The sequence below is a fragment of the Kogia breviceps genome, chromosome 9, assembly GCF_026419965.1.
Source record: "Kogia breviceps isolate mKogBre1 chromosome 9, mKogBre1 haplotype 1, whole genome shotgun sequence".
Classification (NCBI taxonomy): Eukaryota; Metazoa; Chordata; class Mammalia; order Artiodactyla; family Physeteridae; genus Kogia; species Kogia breviceps.
In genome coordinates, this window is record NC_081318.1 from 95878746 (window position 1) to 95901539 (window position 22794).

At 39.3% G+C, this 22794-nt stretch overlaps 1 protein-coding gene across 4 annotated transcripts in view; it reads right to left on the reverse strand.

The window, feature by feature from the left end:
- The window catches only part of PUS7 (pseudouridine synthase 7), a 109138-nt gene extending 90017 nt beyond the window's left edge, over positions 1-19121 (reverse strand). The window contains exons 1-4 of one of the 4 annotated variants that reach the window (XM_067042822.1): positions 18974-19121; positions 3886-4050; positions 3690-3777; positions 1292-1315 (exon numbers count right to left, since the gene is read on the reverse strand). In XM_067042822.1, coding sequence (XP_066898923.1) covers positions 1292-1315; positions 3690-3777; positions 3886-4050; positions 18974-19082 — 386 coding nt within the window. In that variant the 5' untranslated portion in view covers positions 19083-19121. Of the gene's footprint in view, positions 1-1270; positions 1316-3689; positions 3778-3885; positions 4051-18973 lie in introns of all 4 variants that reach the window. The other 3 variants (XM_067042821.1, XM_059074564.2, XM_067042820.1) reach the window with 3 other exon arrangements.
- Between the last annotated feature and the right edge of the window lie 3673 nt (positions 19122-22794).

Consider the following 22794-nt stretch of genomic DNA (forward strand, 5'->3'; position numbering starts at 1 on the left):
ATGTATCAAATAGTTAGAGGAAGTTGATTCGTTTTTAAACAGATTCAGGGTTCCAGTGATGTTAAATATATATTGCATCAGTTAACAGTTTAAAGTATTCATTATGTACCAATAATACAAGATGTGACCCATGACCCCAAAAACTTGACCAGAACTGGATATAAATGATATGTTGGGCTTTGTTTTCTAATATTTGGGGTAATGCTCCTATGTGCTTATTACTGGGAAATAAATAGAAAATGAAAGCAAATGCAGTTCTGCCATATTCAATAAATAGAAGAAATTTGAAATATATTTAGTACTGAATAACAGGCCAGGCCTGAAGAAAATTTGTTTTCTTAAACATTTAATATCAATTTTGATTCTAAGTATAATTTTAAATGGATGTAGGAAAATTCTTACAAGTATTTTTAGAAACTGTTGATGTAAAATTTAAATTATTTAGGTTTTTGAGATTATAAAGTATTCCTTTTAAACATATAAAATGAAAGTTTTTTTGCTCATTTCAGTAAGGTATCTATTTCTGCTTTTTTTGTTTTAGTATTCTACCTTTCTGCTTTTATTTTGTCCCTTAATTTTCTCTTTTCCTGTATCCTAATGTACCTAAAGTCTTAGCTACATTTAATAGACTGTTACTATCAAGTATCACATTTTGAGAAATAATGGATACGTACCGAAAACAGTGATCCTATTACATTATAGTAATCTAATGAAATATAAACTCTGTACATATACAGTCAAAACATGTTAAAAGAGCCAAATAGCTAATCCATAAATAGTTTTTATAAACTATAAATGATATGATCTAGCAGCGCAGGGTAGTTGTTTAGTTTTCCAAAATGAAATTGTTACAGGGTAATATGGGATGATATAGATAATGGAGATCTCATTTACCTCCAGCTTTTTTTTTTTTTTTTAAACAGTGTAAAAGAAGCCTGTATTGTTTTGAATTTGAACACTGGTTCTGCCCTACTTCTGAGAGATGTCCTGCAGTCAACTTCAGGGCAACCTCCTGCCACAGCGGCATTAAATGAAGTTGGAATTTATAAACTGGCTCAACAAGATGTTGAGATTCTACTTAATTTGAGGACAAACTGGCCTAACACTGGAAAATAAAGTGTCTTTTTTCCTTTTGGGTTTTTTTGTTTGTTTGTTTGTTTAATAAAGAAGAAGCCAGAGCCAGTTGGATTTCAAGTTATATGATGAAGTTCTGAATGAATGAAACTGAACAACTGAAAATGGTATAGAATCATTTATTATCTTGGACTTAAAATGTTATTAAAATGCTGACCATATTTCCTGAGTCCTCTTGTTCCTAAGAAAACAAAAACCAAAAGCTCAGAAGCCATGAAAACTCAGAGTAATTCCATTTACAAATATAAATGATGAATATGTCTGTTGAATAAAATATAAGAGCAGAGATAATAAATTATAATCAACTTTTAATTTTCTTTGCCAATTCAGGGAGACTGTTGTAGATAATCTAACATAACAAATAAACTTCTAAAAATCACTTTAAAATGCATGTTTAACTCTATGACATAAATCACAGCACGATCCTTTTTGACCCACCTCCTAGGGAAAGGGAAATAAAAACTAAACAAATGGGACCTAATGAAACTTAAAAGCTTTTGCACAGTCAAGGAAACCATAAACAAGGCAAAAAGACAACCCTCAGAATGGGAGAAAATAGTTGCAAATGAAGCAACTGACAAAGGATTAATCTTCAAAGTATATAAGCAGCGCATGCAGCTCAATATCAAAACAAACAACCCAATCCAAAAATGGGCAGAAGACCTAAATAGACATTTCTCCAAAGATACACAGATTGCCAACAAACACATGAAAGGATGCTCAACATCATTAATCATTAGAGAAATGCAAATCAAAACTACCATGAGGTATCACCTTACACCGGTCAGAATGGCCATCATCAAAAAATCTAGAAACAATAAATGCTGGAGAGGGTGTGGACAAAAGGGAACCCTCTTGCACTGTTGGTGGGAAGGTAAATTGATACAGCCACTATGGAGAACAGTATGGAGGTTCCTTAAAAAACTAAAAACAGAAGTACCATCTACCAACTACAATCCAGCAATCCCACTATTGGGCATATATACCCTGAGAAAACCATAATTCAAAAAGAGTCATGTACCACAAGGTTCATTGCAGCTCTATTTACAATAGCCAGGACATGGAAGCAACCTAAGTGTCCACCGATAGATGAATGGATAAAGAAGATGTGGCACATATATACAATGGAATATTACTCAGCCATAAAAAGAAACGAAATTGAGTTATATGTAGTCAGGTGGACGGACCTAGAGTCTGTCACACAGAGTGAAGTAAGTCAGAAAGAGAAAAATACCATATGCTAACACACATATATGGAATCTAAAAAAAAAAAAAAGGTTCTGAAGAACCTAGGGACAGGACAGGAATAAAGACTCAGACGTAGAGAATGGACTTGAGGACATGGGGAGGGGGAAGGATAAGCTGGGACAAAGTGAGAGTGGCATGGACATATATACACTACCAAATGTGAAATAGATAGCTAGTGGGAAGCAGCCGCATAGCACAGGGAGATCAGCTTGGTGCTTTGTGACCACCTAGAGGGGTGTATAGGGAGGGTGGGAGGGAGGTGCAAGAGGGAGGGGATATGGGGATATATATATATATATATATATATATATACGTATAGCTGGTTCACCTTGTTATACAGCAGAAACTAACACACCATTGTAAACCAATTATACTCCAGTAAAGATGTTAAAAAATAAAATGTTTATAATTGAAGTTCCTGTATCTAGTTTGGAAATTCACTATATTTCCCGTAAGAAGACATATTATGAGATAGTGACTGAAATAGGATTGCTCTCATTTTCTACAAATGTCTTTTCATTCAGAATACTTCCTAGTTCCATTCCATGTGACAGTGGGCAACCTTTGCTTTGTGGATGAAACATTTTAGCTAGAGCACTGTGCTACCACCATTCTCTGGGGTAGGTAATGTAATTAAACATTTTTTGTTGAATATATATGTAACTAATGATGAGATGAGAATCTTAAACTTTCTTTTTTCTTCTAACTTCTCCTTGGCCTTGGATTATGTTAAATAAAACTTTTAAACAAACTGAGCTAGATTAGCTAGAGGATTCTAGAACTATCAAGTTTTATTCCCTCGGTTGTTTTCTTTGTTTGTTTTCTGACTTAGCATTTAGTTAGTACTTTTCATGCTGTAATACTTCAAATCTGAAATTGTCAGGCTGGTATGCAGCCAGTACTATTGATAAACATTTACGAAACCATTTTTAGGAAGTATTTTGAGAGAAATTTTATTACTCTATATACAGAGATTTTCCAACTGGTAGAGCTTAAGGCTTTTCTGTTAGTTCTTCTAGCAGATCGGGGCTTCTCTGCCTCATTCTTTGAGAACTGCTGGGGTTTCCCCTTGAGAAAAGAAGGCAGCTGCCTCTGGATCCTAACCCCAGCACCCTCTCCCTCCCTCCCCCCCCCAGGCTTAGAGACTACTGTCAGCCCTGCCTGTCCTCACCTTCTAGTCAGCTGAAAGTTTCAGGGGAATGAAATGTTTCTATCAGAAGGCAGGAACCTTTGTTTTAAAACGTATTAATTGTACTTCAAAACCATGCCACGTTATTTAAATACTAGTCACTTAAAAATAAACTTACACTTCACGCATGAATTTTTCACAAGTTATTCCATGTCCATCATCTTTTAAAACTTCATCTGCAGTACACAGACCCAGGGTTTTTAGGGCTATAAGAATAAGAAGAAAGGAAAATTTACAAAGTGAGAATTAGTTTCAGCTAGGGAAATTTACGGAATGACCACAAATTATTACCTCAATTTGTAGAAGATACTGACCTTCTTTATACTGTATAAATGATATGGATCCTTTATTCGAGGAGTCCAGCATCTGAAACATGGCTGCAATGTTAGAGTTATCCATAAAGAAAGGGAAAGCCACGCCTGATACTTTGGCAGTTCTCAGCCGTTCCAATATAGATATTAAATACTCTCTTGGTTTTTCTGTAAAAGAATAGTTCCAGTTCTTTCTCATATGAAATTAAAATATGTCACAAATGGAAATAGTCATGTAACAATTATTAAATACCTATATTTGAAGTACTGTGCTAGGCACTGGGAATATAGGCCTTGCTTGCAGGAAAGGCAAGACAATAAACAATTAAATAACTATATACAAAAGTGCTCTACTCCAGATGACTGAATAAAAATGTCCAGAGATTGGATCTATGCATTTTTCAAAAAAGCTCCTCAGGTGACTCTTCATTTATAGACAGAGTCGAAAACCCTCAAAATGGAACAACATTATGCAAGAAAAAAGGCCAGCTGAAAGAAGGAAAAAATAGATTTTAAAAAACAAACACTTAGATTAATATAGTCCTCCAATTAGGAAGCATAAATGTTCACTCCTAACATAAGGGCAGTATGCTGGAAAAACAGGCTATCTTTCATCTAAACAATGTGAAAAATGAAAAACCAAGATCAATCCACTTTTCAGAAATAATGCAGGTTAGTTATGATAATAAAAGAAGCCAAAAGAAGTAAAAATGGCATGGCTTAGATGATGAATGCTCCGTGTGTTCCGTCACTGTATTTCAATCCTAGGATTTACATGTGTGTGCACGTGCGTTTGTGTGTGTGTGTGTGTGTCTATTTTTAAAGTCTTTTGAAAACTCTGTCACTGAGAATTTCATACATATAATAAAAGTAGACAGAAAAGTATAATGAACTCATCACCAGCTTCAACTGTTCAGTTTTGTGGCTGGTCTTATTTCACCATGATCCCACCTAGGTCCCCTCTTCCTGTATTATTCTGAAGTAAATCACAGCGATCACATTTCATTACTGAATGTTTCAGTGTGCATCTCTAAAAGATAAGGACCCCCTTTTCTCTTTTTTGCTGAGCTATAACTGACATAAAATTGTGTAAGTTTAAGGTGTGCAATATGTTGGTTTGGTACCTTTGTGCTGCAGTATGATTGCCACTGCGGTGCTAGCTTATAGTTCTATCACATCACATAATGATCCTGGCTTTTTTGCGGTAAGAATAATTAAGATCTAGTCTCTTAGCAAGTTTGGTGTTTACAATGCAGCATTGTTCTCTGTAATCACTATGCTGTGCATTAGATCTCCAGGACTTAGTTATCTACTAGTTGCAAGTTTGTACCCTTAAACAACGTCTCTCCTATCCCGCATCCCCCAGCCTCTGGTAACCACCATTCTACTCTGCTTTTAGGAGTGTGGCTTTTTTAGATTCCACATGTAAGTGATGTCACACAGTTTTTGTCTTTCTCTCTTTGACTTATTTCACTTAGCACAATGTCCTCAAGGTCCACCCATGACAGCTGTTCTAACAGGTGTAACTTGATATCTCATTGCGGTTTTAATTTGCATTCCCCTGATGATTTGTTGATATAGAGCATCTTTTCATGTACCTGTTGCCATTTGGATGTCTTCTTAGGAAAAATATCTATTTAGTTCCTCTGCCCATTTTTAATCAAATTGTTTTTTTGTCATTGAGTTATATGGGATCTTCGTTTATTTTGGATATTAGCCCCTTATCATATATATGATTTGCAAATATTTTTTTCCCATTCCATAGACTGCCTTTTCATTTTGTTGATTGTTTCTTTTGCTGTGCAGAAGTTTTTAAGTTTAATTTAATCTCACTTGTTGATATTTGCTTTTGTTGTTTGTGCTTTTGGGGTCATATCCAAAAGTCATTGACAAGACCAATGTCAGGGAGCTTCTTCCCTGTGTTTTCTTCTAGGAATTTCACAGTATCAGGTCTTATGTTTAAGTCTTTAATCCATTTCGAGTTAATTTTTGTGAATGGTGTTAGACAGGGGTCCAGTTTTCTTTTTCTGCACGTGGTTATTCAGTCTTCCCCACACCATCTGCTGAAGAGGGGACTCCTTTTTCTTTTCCATGTTACCACAATACTGTTACAGTGATACAATTTACACATTAACAAAATTCTTAATATTCTCAAATAGCCAGGCATTATTCAAATTTCCAGTTTTCTCACAAATGTCATAAATTGTAAACACTCTTTAAAAATCAGTCATCAAACAGAGTCCACACATTGTGATAGGTTATGTTTTTAAGTCTCTCTTAATCATATAGGTTTCTCCTCCATGTATTTCACTCCTTGGAATTTGTGTGTTGAAACTAGAAGTAGGCAGACTTTTAATCTAATATAGTGCCTTTTGTGCAACTTTTAATACATTATAGCAGCAAATAGGTTAATAAGGCAATCACATCATGTATGTAGTCTTCTGTCATTTCTTTCTGAACTGTATAACAAAACTAAAAGGAGAAAAATGTCCAAGTTTGATTTCAACTCACTACATTTCTTTTTAAAGCTAGATACGTAAATAATGCAAATAGAACTTGGTATGTTACTTTGATGAAGATTTGTTGCTGTATATCCTTCAGACTACATGAGGTGCTATAATGTCTATATTTGGAATCTATAATTTATACTCCACCTGCTTCTCAAAATGTTTTGAAAATGCTTACAACCTAAGTATATATAATAAAGATATAAATTTTTTAAAATATGAAGGGAAGGGCTTCCCTGGTGGCGCAGTGGTTGAGAATCCGCCTGCCGATGTAGGAGACACGGGTTCGTGCCCCGGTCCGGGAAGATCCCACATGCCGCGGAGCAACTAAGCCCGTGAGCCATGGCCGCTAAGCCTGCGCGTCCGGAGCCTGTGCTCCGCAACGGGAGAGGCCACAACAGTGAGAGGCCCGCATACCGAAAAAAAAAAAAAAAAAAAAAAAAAATATGAAGGGAAGAGCCGAATGGCACTAACCACTTAAGTTACATAAATGTCAGCTGATAATGACCATCAGTTCTTCAAGGGAGACAAACTTCAAGTTCAAAGTTGTAATACTAATAGCTAGTATTTACTGAGCCCTTACTATGTGCCTGGTACTATGATAAACATTTTCTTTGGCTTACTTGATTTTCTCCTCACAACAGTCACTTGTTCAAGGCCACAAAGCCAGTATGAACCCAGTCAGTGTGCTTCCACAGCTCCCAGATTCTACCACACTCAACTAACTCAAACATGGGAAGCACCTGCGACACCCAAACCTAGTCAGTCATGACAACCCCTCTGGAGTCTTTCTCCTCAGCAGCTCTCAAAGTCATCTGATCCCCACCCACTGCCACAGCAGTAGTTCTCACCTGGGTGACTACAACTGCCTCCTTAAAACAACTTCTGATTTCTTTAAAGTCATCCCCTAAAAATATATACTCCCTCCTTCCACAGCATAGAACTGCCACTGGGAAGGGCTGCCCAGCCAGGGGCTGTATTTCCCAATATACCCTAGAAAAGGCCAGATTTTCCTACCAAATGACTTCAGATTATGTCAAGTTTGGCTGTTAAATGAGTTATGAAAATCTGTTGGGTTTCAGAGCTTCTAGAATTTAGGGATCAAGGATGCGGGACTGTGGATGTGTTCTCACAACAGTAATAGCCCAACCACGCTGTGAAGTCTTATTTTCCATAACTCCCTTACAATTCCAAGGTTTTCAAACTGCGATACATATCATAATGCCAGGAGCTTTGCAAAGACCCAAGATAAAGATAGTGTTTCTTCCTGAGCATCAATCATACAATAGTGAGTAATATGGAACATATTAAGAAATGGATATACAGGGACTTCCCTGGTGGCGCAGTGGTGAAGAATCCACCTGCCAGTGCAGGGGACATGGGTTCGAGCCCTGGTCCACGAAGATCTCACATGCCATGGAGCAACTAAGCCCGTGAGCCACAACTACTGAGCCTGTACTCTAGAGCCCATGCTCTAGAGCCCACAAGCCACAACTACTGAGCCCGTGTGCCACAGCTACTGAAGCCCGCATGCCTAGAGCCGGTGCTCCGCAACAAGAGAAGCCACCACAATGAGAAGCCCATGCACCGCAACCAACAGTAGCCCCTGCTCACCGCAACTAGAGAAAGCCAGCGTGCAGCAACGAAGACCTAACACAGCCAAACAAAAACAAAAACAAAAAACCACTTTAAAAAATAAGTAAATAAATAAAAGAAAAGCTACTTAAAAATAAAATGGATATACAGTAGTTCTCCCTTATCCATGGAGAATACATTCCAAGACCCTCTGTAAAGCCTGAAACCACATGATAAAGTTTAATTTATAAATTAGGCTAGTAAGAAATTAACAACTAATAATAAAATCAATTATAATGATCTACCATAATAAAGGTTATATGAATGTGGTCTCTCTCAAAACACCTTATTGTACAAATTTAATGCCTTTTCCATCTTAACTAAGCACTTACGCACTGTGGCTGTAACCTTTGCAGTCTGAACCACATCAGCAAAACTCAAATGAATTTCTTTTCCTTCTTCACAATTTCACAATTTCACAGGCTCTGGAGCCTGCACGCCACAACTAGAGAGAAAAAAACCCACACACCACAACTAGAGAGAAGCCCACGCGCCACAATGAAGATCCCGCGTGCCACAACTAGGACCCATCGCAGCCAAAAATAAATAATAAATAAAATCTTTTAAGAAAAGAAATGGTGAACAAAGGTTTTTCTTTACCTTTAATGTTATCTGCCAAGGAAACAAAAATGTACGTCTTGGGCTTTCCTACTGGCTCAGTTGTTAAGAATCTGCCTGCCAATGCAAGGGACATGGGTTTGAGCCCTGGTCTGGGAAGATCCCATGTGCTGCGGAGCAACTAAGCCTGTGCACCACAACTACTGAGCCTGTGCTCTAGAGCCCGTGAGCCACAACTACTGGGCCCGTGTGCCACAACTACTGAAGCCCGCAGGCCTAGGGCCTGTGCTCCACAACAAGAGAAGCCACTGCAATGAGAAGCCCACACACCACAATGAAGAGAAGACCCTGCTCGCCGCAACTAGAGAAAGCCTGTACGCAGCAACGAAGACCCAATGCAGCCAAAAATTTAAAAAAAGATGTACGTCTCAGTCTCATGAAAATAATTTACTGTGCTTCACATTGTCATTATCAGGTCTTTCACTATGTAGAAAAAAAAAAAACCCGACTCGAGCTAATTTTTGTTTGTTTGGTTTTTTACAACTATATAACTTTCTGTATTTGCCTTTGAAATCTTTTTTTGTCACTTTGGTAGAATGGATAACTAAGTATTGTTTCACAGTGACCTGTGATTCTATTTGATCACATATTTTAAATCTTTTGACATTTTAAACAAACTTCCCAAATCAAATTCTGAATGAAGCTAAAAGAGAAATGTTAATTTATTTAGGCTTATTTGATATATTAGATTTCATGGGAAACATCATCAAACAAAAAGCAATATTTAACCTTCTTAGGTCATATTTAAACAGGATATATATCATTAAAATAAATAATTCAGAAATTAAACTCTTAAAAATCTATATGCTGGCATAATGTTATCAGTCATAATCCCAGCTATTATCTTAAAACATTATATATCATAAAAGTAACCAAATTTCCTTGTCAATTGCATCATTTTTGGTGTGTGTATGTGAACACTTACGAGATCGTTAACCATGACTATTTTTAGGTCTTTTGCCACTCACAGACAGTTATTGTTTTACTGTGATGGTTTTGCAAAAATGTTCCTAAAAAGTGCTTCATCTTCAAGAAGATTCATGGAAAAGACTCTGAAAAGTAAAGGTTTCTGATAATTATAAGATCATATTATTGAACTGGGTAAGAATTTCTAGAACTCTAGTAGAAAACTGATTCATAAAGCTGCCTACCAAGATCAAGCAAAATAAGAATTAATTATGTAAGACTGAATGAAGTGACAATGATTTTAATTTTTATGATTTAATTTAAAACATTGCTGGTTCTTTAATGTTTTGTTTTCCAGATTTAAAGAGGCCTCTTTTCTCCTCTCTTTTAAGCTATCTATAACTTATTGAAATTTGGTGAAGTATATATTTGCAACAAAGGTTGAAACATTTATCTGTTTCTCCCTACCTGATTCTTCCAGAATTCTGAAACTCTTACTAAATATTCTTATTTTTCATGACAATATATATATTTGCACAATGAAAACAATGGACAAGTCCTTGGCTTATCTTCTTAGCCTGAAGAGACTTTAAAGGCCTAATCTGAGATTCCTTATGAAAAGTTCCAGCAAAGCAGATTTCAAAGAGTCCATACAAGCCTCTTAGATAACCTCATCTACCAGAGGGCAGACAGCAGAAGTAAGAAGAACAACAATCCTGCAGCCTGTGGAACAAAAACCACATTCCCAGAAAGATAGACAAGATGAAAAGGCAGAGGGCTATGTACCAGATGAAGGAACAAGATAAAACCCCAGGGCTTCCCTGGTGGCGCAGTGGTTGAGAGTCTGCCTGCTGATGCAGGGGACACGGGTTCGTGCCCCGGTCTGGGAAGATCCCAAATGTCGCGGAGCGGCTGGGCCTGTGAGCCATGGCCGCTGAGCCTGCACGTCCGTAGCCTGTGCTCCACTACAGGAGAGGCCACAACAGTGAGAGGCCCGTGTAACACACACACACAAAAAAGGTAAAACCCCAGAAAAACAACTAAATGAACTGGAGATAGGCAACTTTCCAGGAAAAGAATTCAGACTAATGATAGTGAAGATGATCCAGGATCTCGGAAAAAGAATGGAGGCAAAGATGAAGAATATGCAAGAAATGTTTAACAAAGACCTAGAAGAATTAGAGAACAAACAAACAGAGATGAACAATACAATAACTGAAATGAAAACTACACTAGAAGGAATCAATAGCAGAATAACTGAGGCAGAAAAACAGATAAGTGACCTGGAAGACAGAATGGTGGAATTCACTGCTGTGGAACAGAATAAAGAAAAAAGAATGAAAAGAAATGAAGACAGCCTAACAGACCTCTGGGACAACATTAAACACAACAACATTTGCATTATAGGGGTCCCAGAAGGAGAAGAGAGAGAGAAAGGACCCGAGAAAATATTTGAAGAGATTAGAGTCGAAAACTCCCCTAACATGGGAAAGGAAATAGCCACCCAAGTCCAGGAAGCATAGAGAGTCCCATACAGGATAAACCCAAGGAGAAACACACTGAGACACATAATAATCAAATTGACAAAAATTAAAGACAAAGAAAAATTATTGAAAGCAGCAAGGAAAAAATGACAAATAACATACAAGGGAACTCCCATAAGGTTAACAGCTGATTTGTCAGCAGAAAGTCTACAAGCCAGAAGGGAGTGGCATGATATACTTAAAGTGATGAAACGGAAGAAACTACAACCAAGATTACTCTACCCAGCAAGGATTTCATTCAGATTCGATGGAGAAGTCAAAGGCTTTACAGACAAGCAAAAGTTAAGAGAATTCAGCACCACCAAACCAGCTCTCAAACAAACGCTAAAGGAACTTCTCTAAGTGGGAAACACAAGAGAAGAAAAGGACCTAGAAAAACAAACCCAAAACAATTAAGAAAATGGCCATAGGAACATACATATCGATAATTACCTTAAACATGAATGGATTAAATGCTCCAACCAAAAGACACAGGCTCGCTGAATGGCTACAAAAACAAGACCCATATATATGCTGTCTACAAGAGACCCACTTCAGACCTAGGGACACATACAGACTGAAAGTGAGGGGATAGAAAAAGATATTCCGTACAAATGGAAATCAAAAGAAAGCTGGAATAGCAATACTCATATCAGGTTAAATAGACTTTAAAATAAAGAATGTTACAAGAGATAAGGAAGGACACTACATAATGATCAAGGGATCAGTCCAAGAAGAAGAGATAACAATTATAAATATATATGCATCCGACATAGGAGCACCTCAATACATAAGGCAACTGCTAACAGCTCTAAAAGAGGAAATCGACAGTAACACAATAATAGTGGGGGACTTTAACACCTCACTTACACCAATGGACAGATCATCCAAAATGAAAATAAATAAGGAAAGAGAAGCTTTAAATGACACAGCAGACCAGATAGATTTAATTGATATTTATAGGACATTCCATCCCAAAACAGTAGATTACACTTTCCTCTCAAGTGTGCATGGAACGTTCTCCAGGATAGATCACATCTTGGGTCACAAATCAAGCTTCAGTAAATTTAAGAAAATTGAAATAATATCAAGCATCTTTTCTGACCACAACACTATGAGATTAGAGATGAATTACAGGGAAAAAAACGTAAAACACACAAACACATGGAGACTAAACAATACGTTACTAAATAACCAAGAGACCACTGAAGAAATCAAAGAGGAAGTCAACAAATACCTAGAGACAAGTGACAATGAAAACACAACGATCCAAAACATATGGGATGCAGCAAAAGCAGTTCTAATAGGGAAGTTTATAGCTATACAAGCCTACCTCAAGAAATAAGAAAAATCTCAAATAAACAATCTAACCTTACAGCTAAAGGAACTAGAAAAAGAACAAACAAAACCCAAAGTTAGCAGAAGGAAAGAAATCATAAAGATCAGAGCAGAAATAAATGAAATAGAAACAAAGAAAACAATAGCAAAGATCAATAAAACTAAAAGCTGGCTCTTTGAGAAGATAAACAAAATTGATAAACCATTAGCCAGACTCATCCAGAAAAAAGGGGAGAATACTCAAATCAATAGAATTAGAAATGAAAAAGGAGACGTAACAACTGACACTGCAGAAATACAAAAGATTATTAGAGATTACTACAAGCAACTGTATGCCAATAAAATGGACAACCTGGAAGAAATGGACAAACTCTTAGAAAGGTATAACCTTCCAAGACTGAACCAGGAAGAAATAGAAAATATGAACAGACCAACCACAAGTAATGAAATTGAAACTGTGATTAAAAATCTTCCAACAAACAAAAGTTCAGGACCAGATGGCTTCACAGGTGAATTCTATCAAACATTTAGAGAAGAGCTAACATCCATCCTTCTCAAACTCTTACAAAAAATTGCAGAGGAAGGAACACTCCCAAACTCATTCTATGAGGCCACCATCACCCTGATACCAAAACCAGACAGAGATACTACAAAAAAAGAAAATTACAGACCAATATCACTGATGAATATAGATGCAAAAATCCTCAACAAAATACTAGCAAACAGAATCCAACAACACATTAAAAAGATCATACACCATGGTCAAGTGGGATTTATCCCAGGGATGCAAGGATTCTTCAATATATGCAAATCAATCAATGTGATACACCATATTAACAAATTGAAGAATAAAAACCATATGATCATCTCAATAGATGCAGAAAAAGCTTTTGACAAAATTCAATACCCATTTATGATAAAAACTCTCCAGAAAGTGGGCATACAGGGAACCTACCTCAACATAATAAAGGCCATATATGACAAACCCACAGCAAACATCATTCTCAAAGGTGAAAAACTGAAAGCATTTCCTCTAAGATCAGGAACAAGACAAGAATGTCCACTCTCACCACTATTATTCAATATAGTTTTGGAACTCCTAGCCATGGCAATCAAAGAAGAAAAAGAAATAAAAGGAATACAAATTGGAAAAGAAGAAGTAAAACTGTCACTGTTTGCAGATGACATGATACTATGCATAGAGAATCCTAAAGATGCCACCAGGAAACTACTAGAGCTAATCAATGAATATGGTAAAGTTGCAGGATTCAAAATTAATGCACAGAATTCTCTTGCATTCCTATACACTAATGATGAAAAATCTGAAAGAGGAATTAAGGAAACACTCCCATTTACCGTTTCAACAAAAAGAATAAAATACCTAGGAATAAACCTACCTAGGGAGACAAAAGACCTGTATGCAGAAAACTATAAGACACTGATGAAAGAAATTCAAGATGATACCAACAGATGGAGAGATATACCATGTTCTTGGATTGGAAGAAGCAATATTGTGAAAATGACTATACAACCCAAAGCAATCTACAGATTCAATGCAATCCCTATCAAATTACCAATGAAATTTTTTTTACGCAACTAGAGCAGAAAATCTTAAAATTTGTATGGAGACAAAAAAGATCCCGAATAGCCAAAGCAGTCTTGAGGGAGAAAAATGGAGCTGCAGGAATCAGACTCCCTGATTTCGGACTATACTACAAAGCTACCGTAATCAAGACAATATTGTACTGACACAAAAACAGAAACATAGATCAGTGGAACAGGATAGAGAGCCCAGAGATAAACCCACACACCTATGGTCAACTAACCTATGACAGTGGCAAGGATATACAATGGAGAAAAGACAGTCTCTTCAATAAGTGGTGCTGGGAAAACTGGACAGCTACATGTAAAGAAATGAAATTAGAACACTCCCTAGCACCATACACAAAAATAAACTCAAAATGGGTTAGAGGGGCTTCCTTGGTGGAGCAGTGGTTGAGAGTCTGTCCACCTGCCGATGCAGGGGACACGGGTTGGTGCCCCAGTCCGGGAAGATCCCACATGCCATGGAGCAGCTAGGCCCATGAGCCATGGCCACTGAGCCTGTGCATCCGGAGCCTGTGCTCCGCAATGGGAGAGGCCACAACAGTGAGAGGCCCACGTACCGCAAAAAAAAAAAAAAAAAAAAAAAGAAAAAAAACCAAAAACTCTTAGAGGAAAACATAGGAAGAACACTCTTTGATATAAATCACAGCAAAATCTTTTTTGATCCACCTCCTAGCATAATGGAAATAAAAACAAAAATAAACAAATGGGACCTAATGAAACTTAAAAGCTTTTGCACAGCAAAGGAAACCATAAACAAGACAAAAAGACAACCCTCAGAATGGGAGACAATATTTGCAAACGAATCAATGGACAAAGGATTAATCTCCAAAATATATAAACAGCTCATGAAGCTCAATATTAAAAAAAAAAAAACCCAATCCAAAAATGGGCAGAAGACCTAAATAGACATTTCTCCAAAGAAGATCTACAAATGGCCAAGAAGCACATGAAAAGCTGCTCAACATCACTAATTATTAGAGAAATGTAAATCAAAACTACAAGGAGGTATCACCTCACACCAGTTAAAATGGGCATCATCAGAAAATCTACAAACAACAAATGCTGGAGAGAGTGTGGAGAAAAGGGAACTCTCTTGCACTGTTGGTGGGAATGTAAATTGATACAGCCACTACAGAGAACAGTAAGGAGGTTCCTTAAAAAAATAAAAATAGAATTACCATATGATCCAGCAATCCCACTACTGGGCATATACCCAGAGAAAACCATAATTCAAAAAGACACATGCACCCCAATGTTCATTGCAGCACTATTTACAATAGCCAGGTCATGGAAGCAACCTAAATGCCCATCGACAGATGAATGGATAAAGAAGATGCGGTACATATATACAATGGAATATTACTCAGCCATAAAAAAAGAATGAAATTGGGTCATTTGTTGAGACGTGGATGGACCTAGAGTCTGTCATACAGAGTGAAGTAAGTCAGAAAGAGAAAAACAAATATCATATATTAACGCATATATGTGGAACCTAGAAAAATGGTACAGATGAACCAGTTTGCAGGGCAGAAATTGAGACACAGAGGTAGAGAACAAACGTATGGACACCAAGGGGGTAAAGTGGTGGGGGTGGGGGTGGTGGTGGTGGTGGTGGTGGTGTGATGAATTGGGCGATTGGGATTGACATGTATACACTGATGTATATAAAATTGATGACCGATAAAAACGTGCTGTATAAAAAAAATAAAATAAAATTCAAAAATTCAAAAAAAGAACTAAACTCATGTATTTCCTGGTTCAATCTGAAATAAAAATGTGTGGTTCAAGCATTCGAAATAGAAAAAAAAATGTCGATACAATCACTGTTCTTAATGCACTTATGCAAATAATCACATCAAGTTTATTGAAACTAGACTTAATTTGCAAACAAATTTCTCTTACTGGTTATCCTGTATAACAGTCGGGATGATTATAGAAAGAAAAATTATGTTTTAGTAATACACCTTTGTAGATATCAGATTTTAGTACTGTTAACCCTCTTTGAAGTTTTGTTTTCTACCTGTAAACTGGACTGGATCCTGAATTCTTCTAGTTTCTTCCAGCATTTGACTAGAACTCTCCAAACTAATATTTCCAATTTTCTCCCACTCTTTTGACTCCAAATCACTATGAAACTCAGCTGCCTTTTTACCAAAGCCATACCAGTAAAGCTGGACAACTTGACATAAACCTCAGAGAAATCACAACAGCTCATGAGTGGGCAATAATCTGCATGCTTGTTTTTACATGGCCACTCAGAAGCTCGCCAGACACATTCAAACTGCAAGCCAGGAAAATCCTTTAGACTGTAACTGCCATCCTCATTCCACCATCTGGAGATGCTTCAAACTCAAATCTACAAATTTTCTCAAATGGCTGCTCTCCAAACTCAGAAACTGAATTTATAATTTGCTCAAGCTATTAGCCTTTGTTTTCCTTTTGTTTCCCTAGAAATGCCTCTCGTTAAATTACCTGATTGCTCACAGCACACAGACACCTCATGTAGGTGGAAGCTCATCTGCAGCACGGTCTCCTAAAACACAATATCCTCCCTTCATTCTCTCTTGAGGAATCATGAGGATACACGATTGCTAGCACACCAGGTTTGTGCCTATGTAAATAACCTTTAAAAACTGAAACCTAATGGCATATTAATCCAAAAAAATTGTCGGTTGACTTAGAAAGGTAAAACTTAAAAACTGCTGGCTATAACTCATCTGAGTTATTTAACTGGTTAAATCTTGGGTCCTGGGAATCTCTGCTCTGGACAATTTTTCAATCCTTGGTTATTCTCCTTATAGTTATCATATTAACCTTTCTAGTGTGTCGTATACTCTCGAGGGTTTTAAATGCCTGTCTCCAGCCACTGGCATGCCAAATGACATCCATCAGGATCACACACCTGGACAAAATCAACAATAACCATATAAAGAATTGATAGTGACTACACGGCTCTCCTGCCTCAGGACTCAACTAATGCAAACAGTGTATATGCGATTCTTCAGCCTGACTACGTCAACGGTGGTAACCAGGAATAACGCTATACTGGTTGCTCATACTCTCCGCCCACAGAGAGAATGACCAAAAGCAGGAGGGGGGCAGGGGGGATTGTTAAAATCAAGACCAAATGGAAACCAGCCGTGAAAAATTCCCTGGGCAGACAAAACCAGTTAAGTTACACAAGCAAAGCTTAATTTAGCTTATTTTGCAAGACTAACTTGACCTGGGTCATTTCTTGCTTCTGCCTCTGTAAATAAGCAAAATTTAAACTGTTTCCCAAGGTTGATACGAAGTAACCAATTCCCTATCATTTAATATGATGGTAAGATTATAACCAATTACTGTGAAGAATAAACAGTCGATATTTTCTCACCATATAAGCTGCTTTATAACAATATACCCCTGAGCCTCATTCCTTGTTTTGGTTTGAGTGCTCCTGGTTTTCAAACTATCTTTTTGATGTGTGCAAAATAAACTACTGATTACTACTTTGGTGATTCATTGGTTTTACTTCTGCTCTTTTTTTTCTTTCTTTTTTTTAAGATGTTGGGGGTAGGAGTTTTTATTAATTAATTAATTTATTTTTGCTGTGTTGGGTCTTCGTTTCTGTGCGAGGGCTTTCTCTAGTTGTGGCAAACGGGGGCCACTCTTCATCGTGGTGCGCGGGCCTCTCACTATTGTGGCCTCTCTTGTTGTGGAGCACAGGCTCCAGAAGCGCAGGCTTAGTAGTTGTGGCACACGGGCCTAGTTGCTCCGCGGCATACATGATCCTCACAGACCAGGGCTCGAACCCGTGTCCCCTGCATTAGCAGGCAGATTCTCAACCACTGCGCCACCAGGGAAGCCCTACTTCTGCTATTTCTGAAGTTCTGACACACACACATATACATATATGTCAGCATCTAACAGCAAAAGACTATTTTCACCACCACAGTACCAGAGACTAGCAAGAGATGGTAGTTAGTCACTTTTTCAAAAAGTAGGTTTTTTTAAATTAGTTTGATAGCAACTTTTTCCCAGTGCATTAAAAAAGTGCATTCCTTTGTACTTTGTTTTTTTGATTTTCTATTTATTTGTAATTGTTGCAGAGTTTTTGCTGGTTTATCATTTAAAAACAACTAGAGAGAACTTGATTGCCTTATACAGGATCGTATTAGTTGGGTGGCTTTTGGCAAAATTGGAATATTTGGTTTTTATATTTCCTTACCCAGAGGCAAATGGACAATTTAGGCATTTTGGACACTCCATATGAGACTAGTAAATTACAGTTCTGCACCCTGGGGAGAAGCACATCGAGTCACTTTCACCTTAACATAACTTTTACATTTACAGACCACACAAAAAATATGAAATGATCCAAACTTTGTAAGGGGATCAGACACAGAAAACATGTCAGGAAGATCTATCTCCTCAAGAATATCCTTCCTTTTACCCTATCAGATGTTTTTACCGGATTACAAACTCTTTGAGGGCAGGGATAACACTGGAAACGTCTGTTGCTTACCAGGCATAAGGATGATTTATACCTTATTTATTTACTCTTCCCCACGTTGCCATGAGATCGGTATTATTATAATCCCCATTTTCCAGAAGAGGAGACCGAAGTTCAGGCTCTTGCCCACTATCACAAAGTAGTAAGGGATGGAGCCAGGAGCCAGGCTGCGGGACCCCGGAGCCTCTCTCCCACCGGCGAGAGCCCCGCCACACTCAGCTACTGGCAGGCACAAAGAGGCCGTTCAATAAGTCTTGCTTAATTTGAAGGCCACAGCGTTAACCAGCAGCAGAAGGGCTCGAGTAGCCGAGAGGCAGGAGAGCGTATGCGGAGGGGCCGGGAGCGGTAGCCGGGAAGGAAGCTGGACCCCCGGGACGCGGGCGGGGAGGAATGGCTACACCGGGAATTTCTGAGGACCGCTCGGTGTAGGACAGAAAGCCAAGTGGTATAGGCAAGACACTTACCCGGCCGGAAAAAGAGGAGGGCGCTGGCGAGAGAGGTCAGCAACTCCATAATCCGATGTTTTTCCAAATAATTCCTGGCTTCGAGCTCCCTGCTGCTGTTGGCCTCCATCGCTCCGAATTGGCACGTTGCTAGGCGACCAGGCAGCGTCACGGCCGTTCGGCTCCGCCCCTTCCGCCCGACGCGGTTACGTGATGCGCGCCCCACAGGCTGAGACCTGCGAATCAAATCCTGCACCTCGTCGCGAAAGATGCAGGCTGGGAGGTGTGGGGTGGGGCCTACGCGGAGGTCGGAGGGAAACCCGTGCAGATCCCCTTGCGGGCGTTAGGGCCCCGTCCGCTGTCTGGGCTGAGTGCTGGGCCTGATGGTCTTTTCCTGTTTCTGTCTCTAGCACCTAGCTCAGTACTTGCTGACCCAAGGTCTCATGTGGTAATAACACATGAGGATAGACTAATAACAGAAGGAACTTGTGTAATAACGGGGGTGTCCAGTGGAGAGTCCTAAGCAGCATCTTTGGTATGAGCAGCCTGCAGCACGGCGCTGGCGGCAGGGCAGGAAGGGAGACCGTTTTCTCTACCAGACTGGGAGGTCGTGAAGTGCGTGGCTCCTGAGCTCCTACATGTGTTTGCTGCTTAACTAGACCGTGTGGAGCTGGTCTTAATGAGACAAAGACCACCTGACAGTAGTTTTGAGGGAGAGCCACTGATTAAGGTGGGATGCAGGTGGCCAGGAGGGCCTCTACTCAGCCATCGAAGTACCTGAGAAACTAAACTCTAGGCTGGGACTTCTGTCCTTGAGAGCCAGGCTCTGAGGTCTGTGCCCTTACTCCCCACCAGAGAGTTATCCCAGAACAGCCACTTCAAGAAGAGGAAAGACAAATGGCCAATAAACTTATGAAAATATTCTCAGTCTCTCCGGCAATCCTGTAAACAAAACTACAAGAAAATGCCATTTTACATCTACCAGACTGGTAAAAATTAGGAAGTTGAACAAATTAAGCTGCTGGCAAGGATATAGGGCATCAAAACAGCCAATGATGATGGGAGCTTTCCAAAGGAGAACATCCACCTTGGGAAACAATTTGGAATTATCTTGGTAGCATAAACATGTTTCTACACCATGACTCAGAAATTCCACGCCTAGAGCAACTCTTGTACACCTGTACCAGGAGATATGTACAAGAATGTTCAGAGCAGCACTGTGCATGACAGAAAACACAGCAGCCCAAAGGTCATCAAAACTAGAATGGGTTTTTAAAAAACTGTGATATATTCACAATGCAATATAAATATATAAATATAAAGCTTTGCAACCGTGGATTGTAGCCACTTGCAACAATATGGGTGACTCTCAGAAACATAATATTGTCTCAAGAATATATACTGTATGAATCAATTTATATAAAGTTAAAAAAATACAGAATGAAGCAATGTATTGTTTACAGATTCAAGCCTGTGTAGGAGATCTACTAAGAAATGCAAGGGAATGATACAAAATTCAGCACAGTATTTGCCTTGGAGGTGAGAGGAAAGGGAGTGGGTTTGTGGAAGAATATCCTGGGGACTCCAGGGGTAAAGGTAGTAAGATTTTCTTTACCTGAGTCGTGGATACACAGGTGCTCATTGGATTATGATTTTTTTTTTTTTTTTGGCTGTGTTGGGCCTCCGTTGCTGCTCGCGGGCTTTCTCTAGTTGTGGCGAGCCGGGGCTTCTCTTCGTTGTGGTGTGCAGGCTTCTCATTGCGGTGGCTTCTCTTGTTGCAGAGCAGAGGCTCTAGGCGTGCAGGCTTCAGTAGTTGTGGCCCAGGAACTTAGTTGCTCCGCGCCACGTGGGATCTTCCCGGACCAGGGCTCAAACCCATGTCCCCTGCATTAGCAGGTGATTCTTAACCACTGTGCCACCAGGGAAGCCCTGGATTATGATTCTTTATACCTTATGTGTACTTAATACATTAAAAAAATCTACTCAGTACTGCATGTTGGTGCCCTGGACACAGAGTTTATTCTCTGTGCATGAAGCTCAAGACATTTGATCTCCTTGAGAACTTCATTTACTTACTCTCCAGGAGTTACTCAGTCCCTGAATAAAATAGCTCTGCTCTTTGAACCTCAAATGACACTAGAACTTCAAGGGACACCTGGCCTGCTGACATCTTCCCAAGTTGCTGATGGTTTTCTGTTTCAACAAGCCTGGGTGCATTTGTCTGCTCAGAGCTCCCTCTCTTAACATACCTCAGGCAGCTCTGGCCCCGAATCTCCAGCTCCCCTGGACTCGTGCTAAAGAGAAGTGTCCAGATGCCACCTAGTGGCGTCAGCTATTCTCTGTCAATGCCATCTCTTAATAAGCGAACTTGGCCTTCATTCCTCATCATCATCGGAGTCATCGTCCTCACTTCTTCGACTCTGTCCTCCATCTCCTAATTATTACTAATCCTTTTAGTGGTTTGGGGCAGTAACTGCAGGTGGCAGGCATCAGTGCGGTGGTTTTCAATCAGGGTTGCACGTTTGAACCACCTTTGAAAGTACTGACGGTACCTTAAAACGTACTGAGGCCTGGGCTCCATTCCAGGTCCAGGAGACTGAATCTTTTGGGATGGGGCCTGAATATGGGTAGTTTTGTTGTTGTGGATTTGAACAGTTTTATTGAGTTATAATTAACATAATAAACTGCACATATTTAAGGCATACCTTGGATAGGTGTTTTTGTTTGTTTTTTTTGTTTTTTGGCTGTGTTGGGTCTTTGTTGCTGAGCGCAGTCTTTCTCTAGTTGTGGCGAGCCAGGGCTATCTTCCTTGCAGTGGATGGTCTTCTCATTGCGGTTTCCTCTCTTGTTGCAGAGCACGGGCTCTAGGCGTGGGGCTTCAGTAGTTGTGGCTCGCGGGCTGTAGAGCACAGGCTCAGTAGTTGTGGCACATGGGCTTAGTTGCTCCCTGGCATGTGGGATCTTCCCGGACCAGGGCACGAACCCGTGTCCCCTGCATCGGCAGGTGGATTCTCAACCACTGCGCCACCAGGGAAGCCCCCGTTCTTTATCTTGATGACAATGATTTCACGTATATGTACATACTTCAAAGCTTATCCATGGGCTTCCCTGGTGGCGCAGTGGTTGAGAATCCGCCTGCTGATGCAGGGGACACGGGTTCGTGCCCTGGTCCGGGAAGATCCCACATACCACGGAGCGGCTGGGCCTGTGAGCTATGGCCGCTGAGCCTGCACATCCAGAGCCTGTGCTCCGCAACGGGAGAGACAACAACAGTGAGAGGCCCACATACCGCAAAAAAAAAAAAGAAAAAAAAAAAAAAAGAGATAAAGAACGTATCTATCATCCCTCAAGATTTCCTTGTGTCCCCTTCTAGTTCCTTCCTCTCACCCCTTCTTAACCCTGCCCCACCCCCACTGCCAGGCATCACAGACCTGCAATCTATAAATCTGTAACTGTAGATTACATTTTCTAGAATTTTATATAAACATACAGTATATATATATATATATATATATATATATATATATATATATATATATATATAAAATTTTTTTGGTCTGGTGTCTTTCACTCAGCATAATTATTTTTGGGGATTCGCCTGTGTTATTGCATGTATCAATATTTCATTCCTTTTTATCGCTGAGTAAGATTCCACAGTATGCATATATCACAATTTGTTTATCTGTTCACCCGTGGATGGACATTTGGGTTGCTTTCAGTTTGGAGCTATTACAAATAAAGCTGCTATGACTATTCATGTACAGATCTTTGTGTGCACATAGGATTTCATTTCTCTTAAGTTAAACGTCTCAAGGAGTGAGATGACTGGTTCACATGGGAGG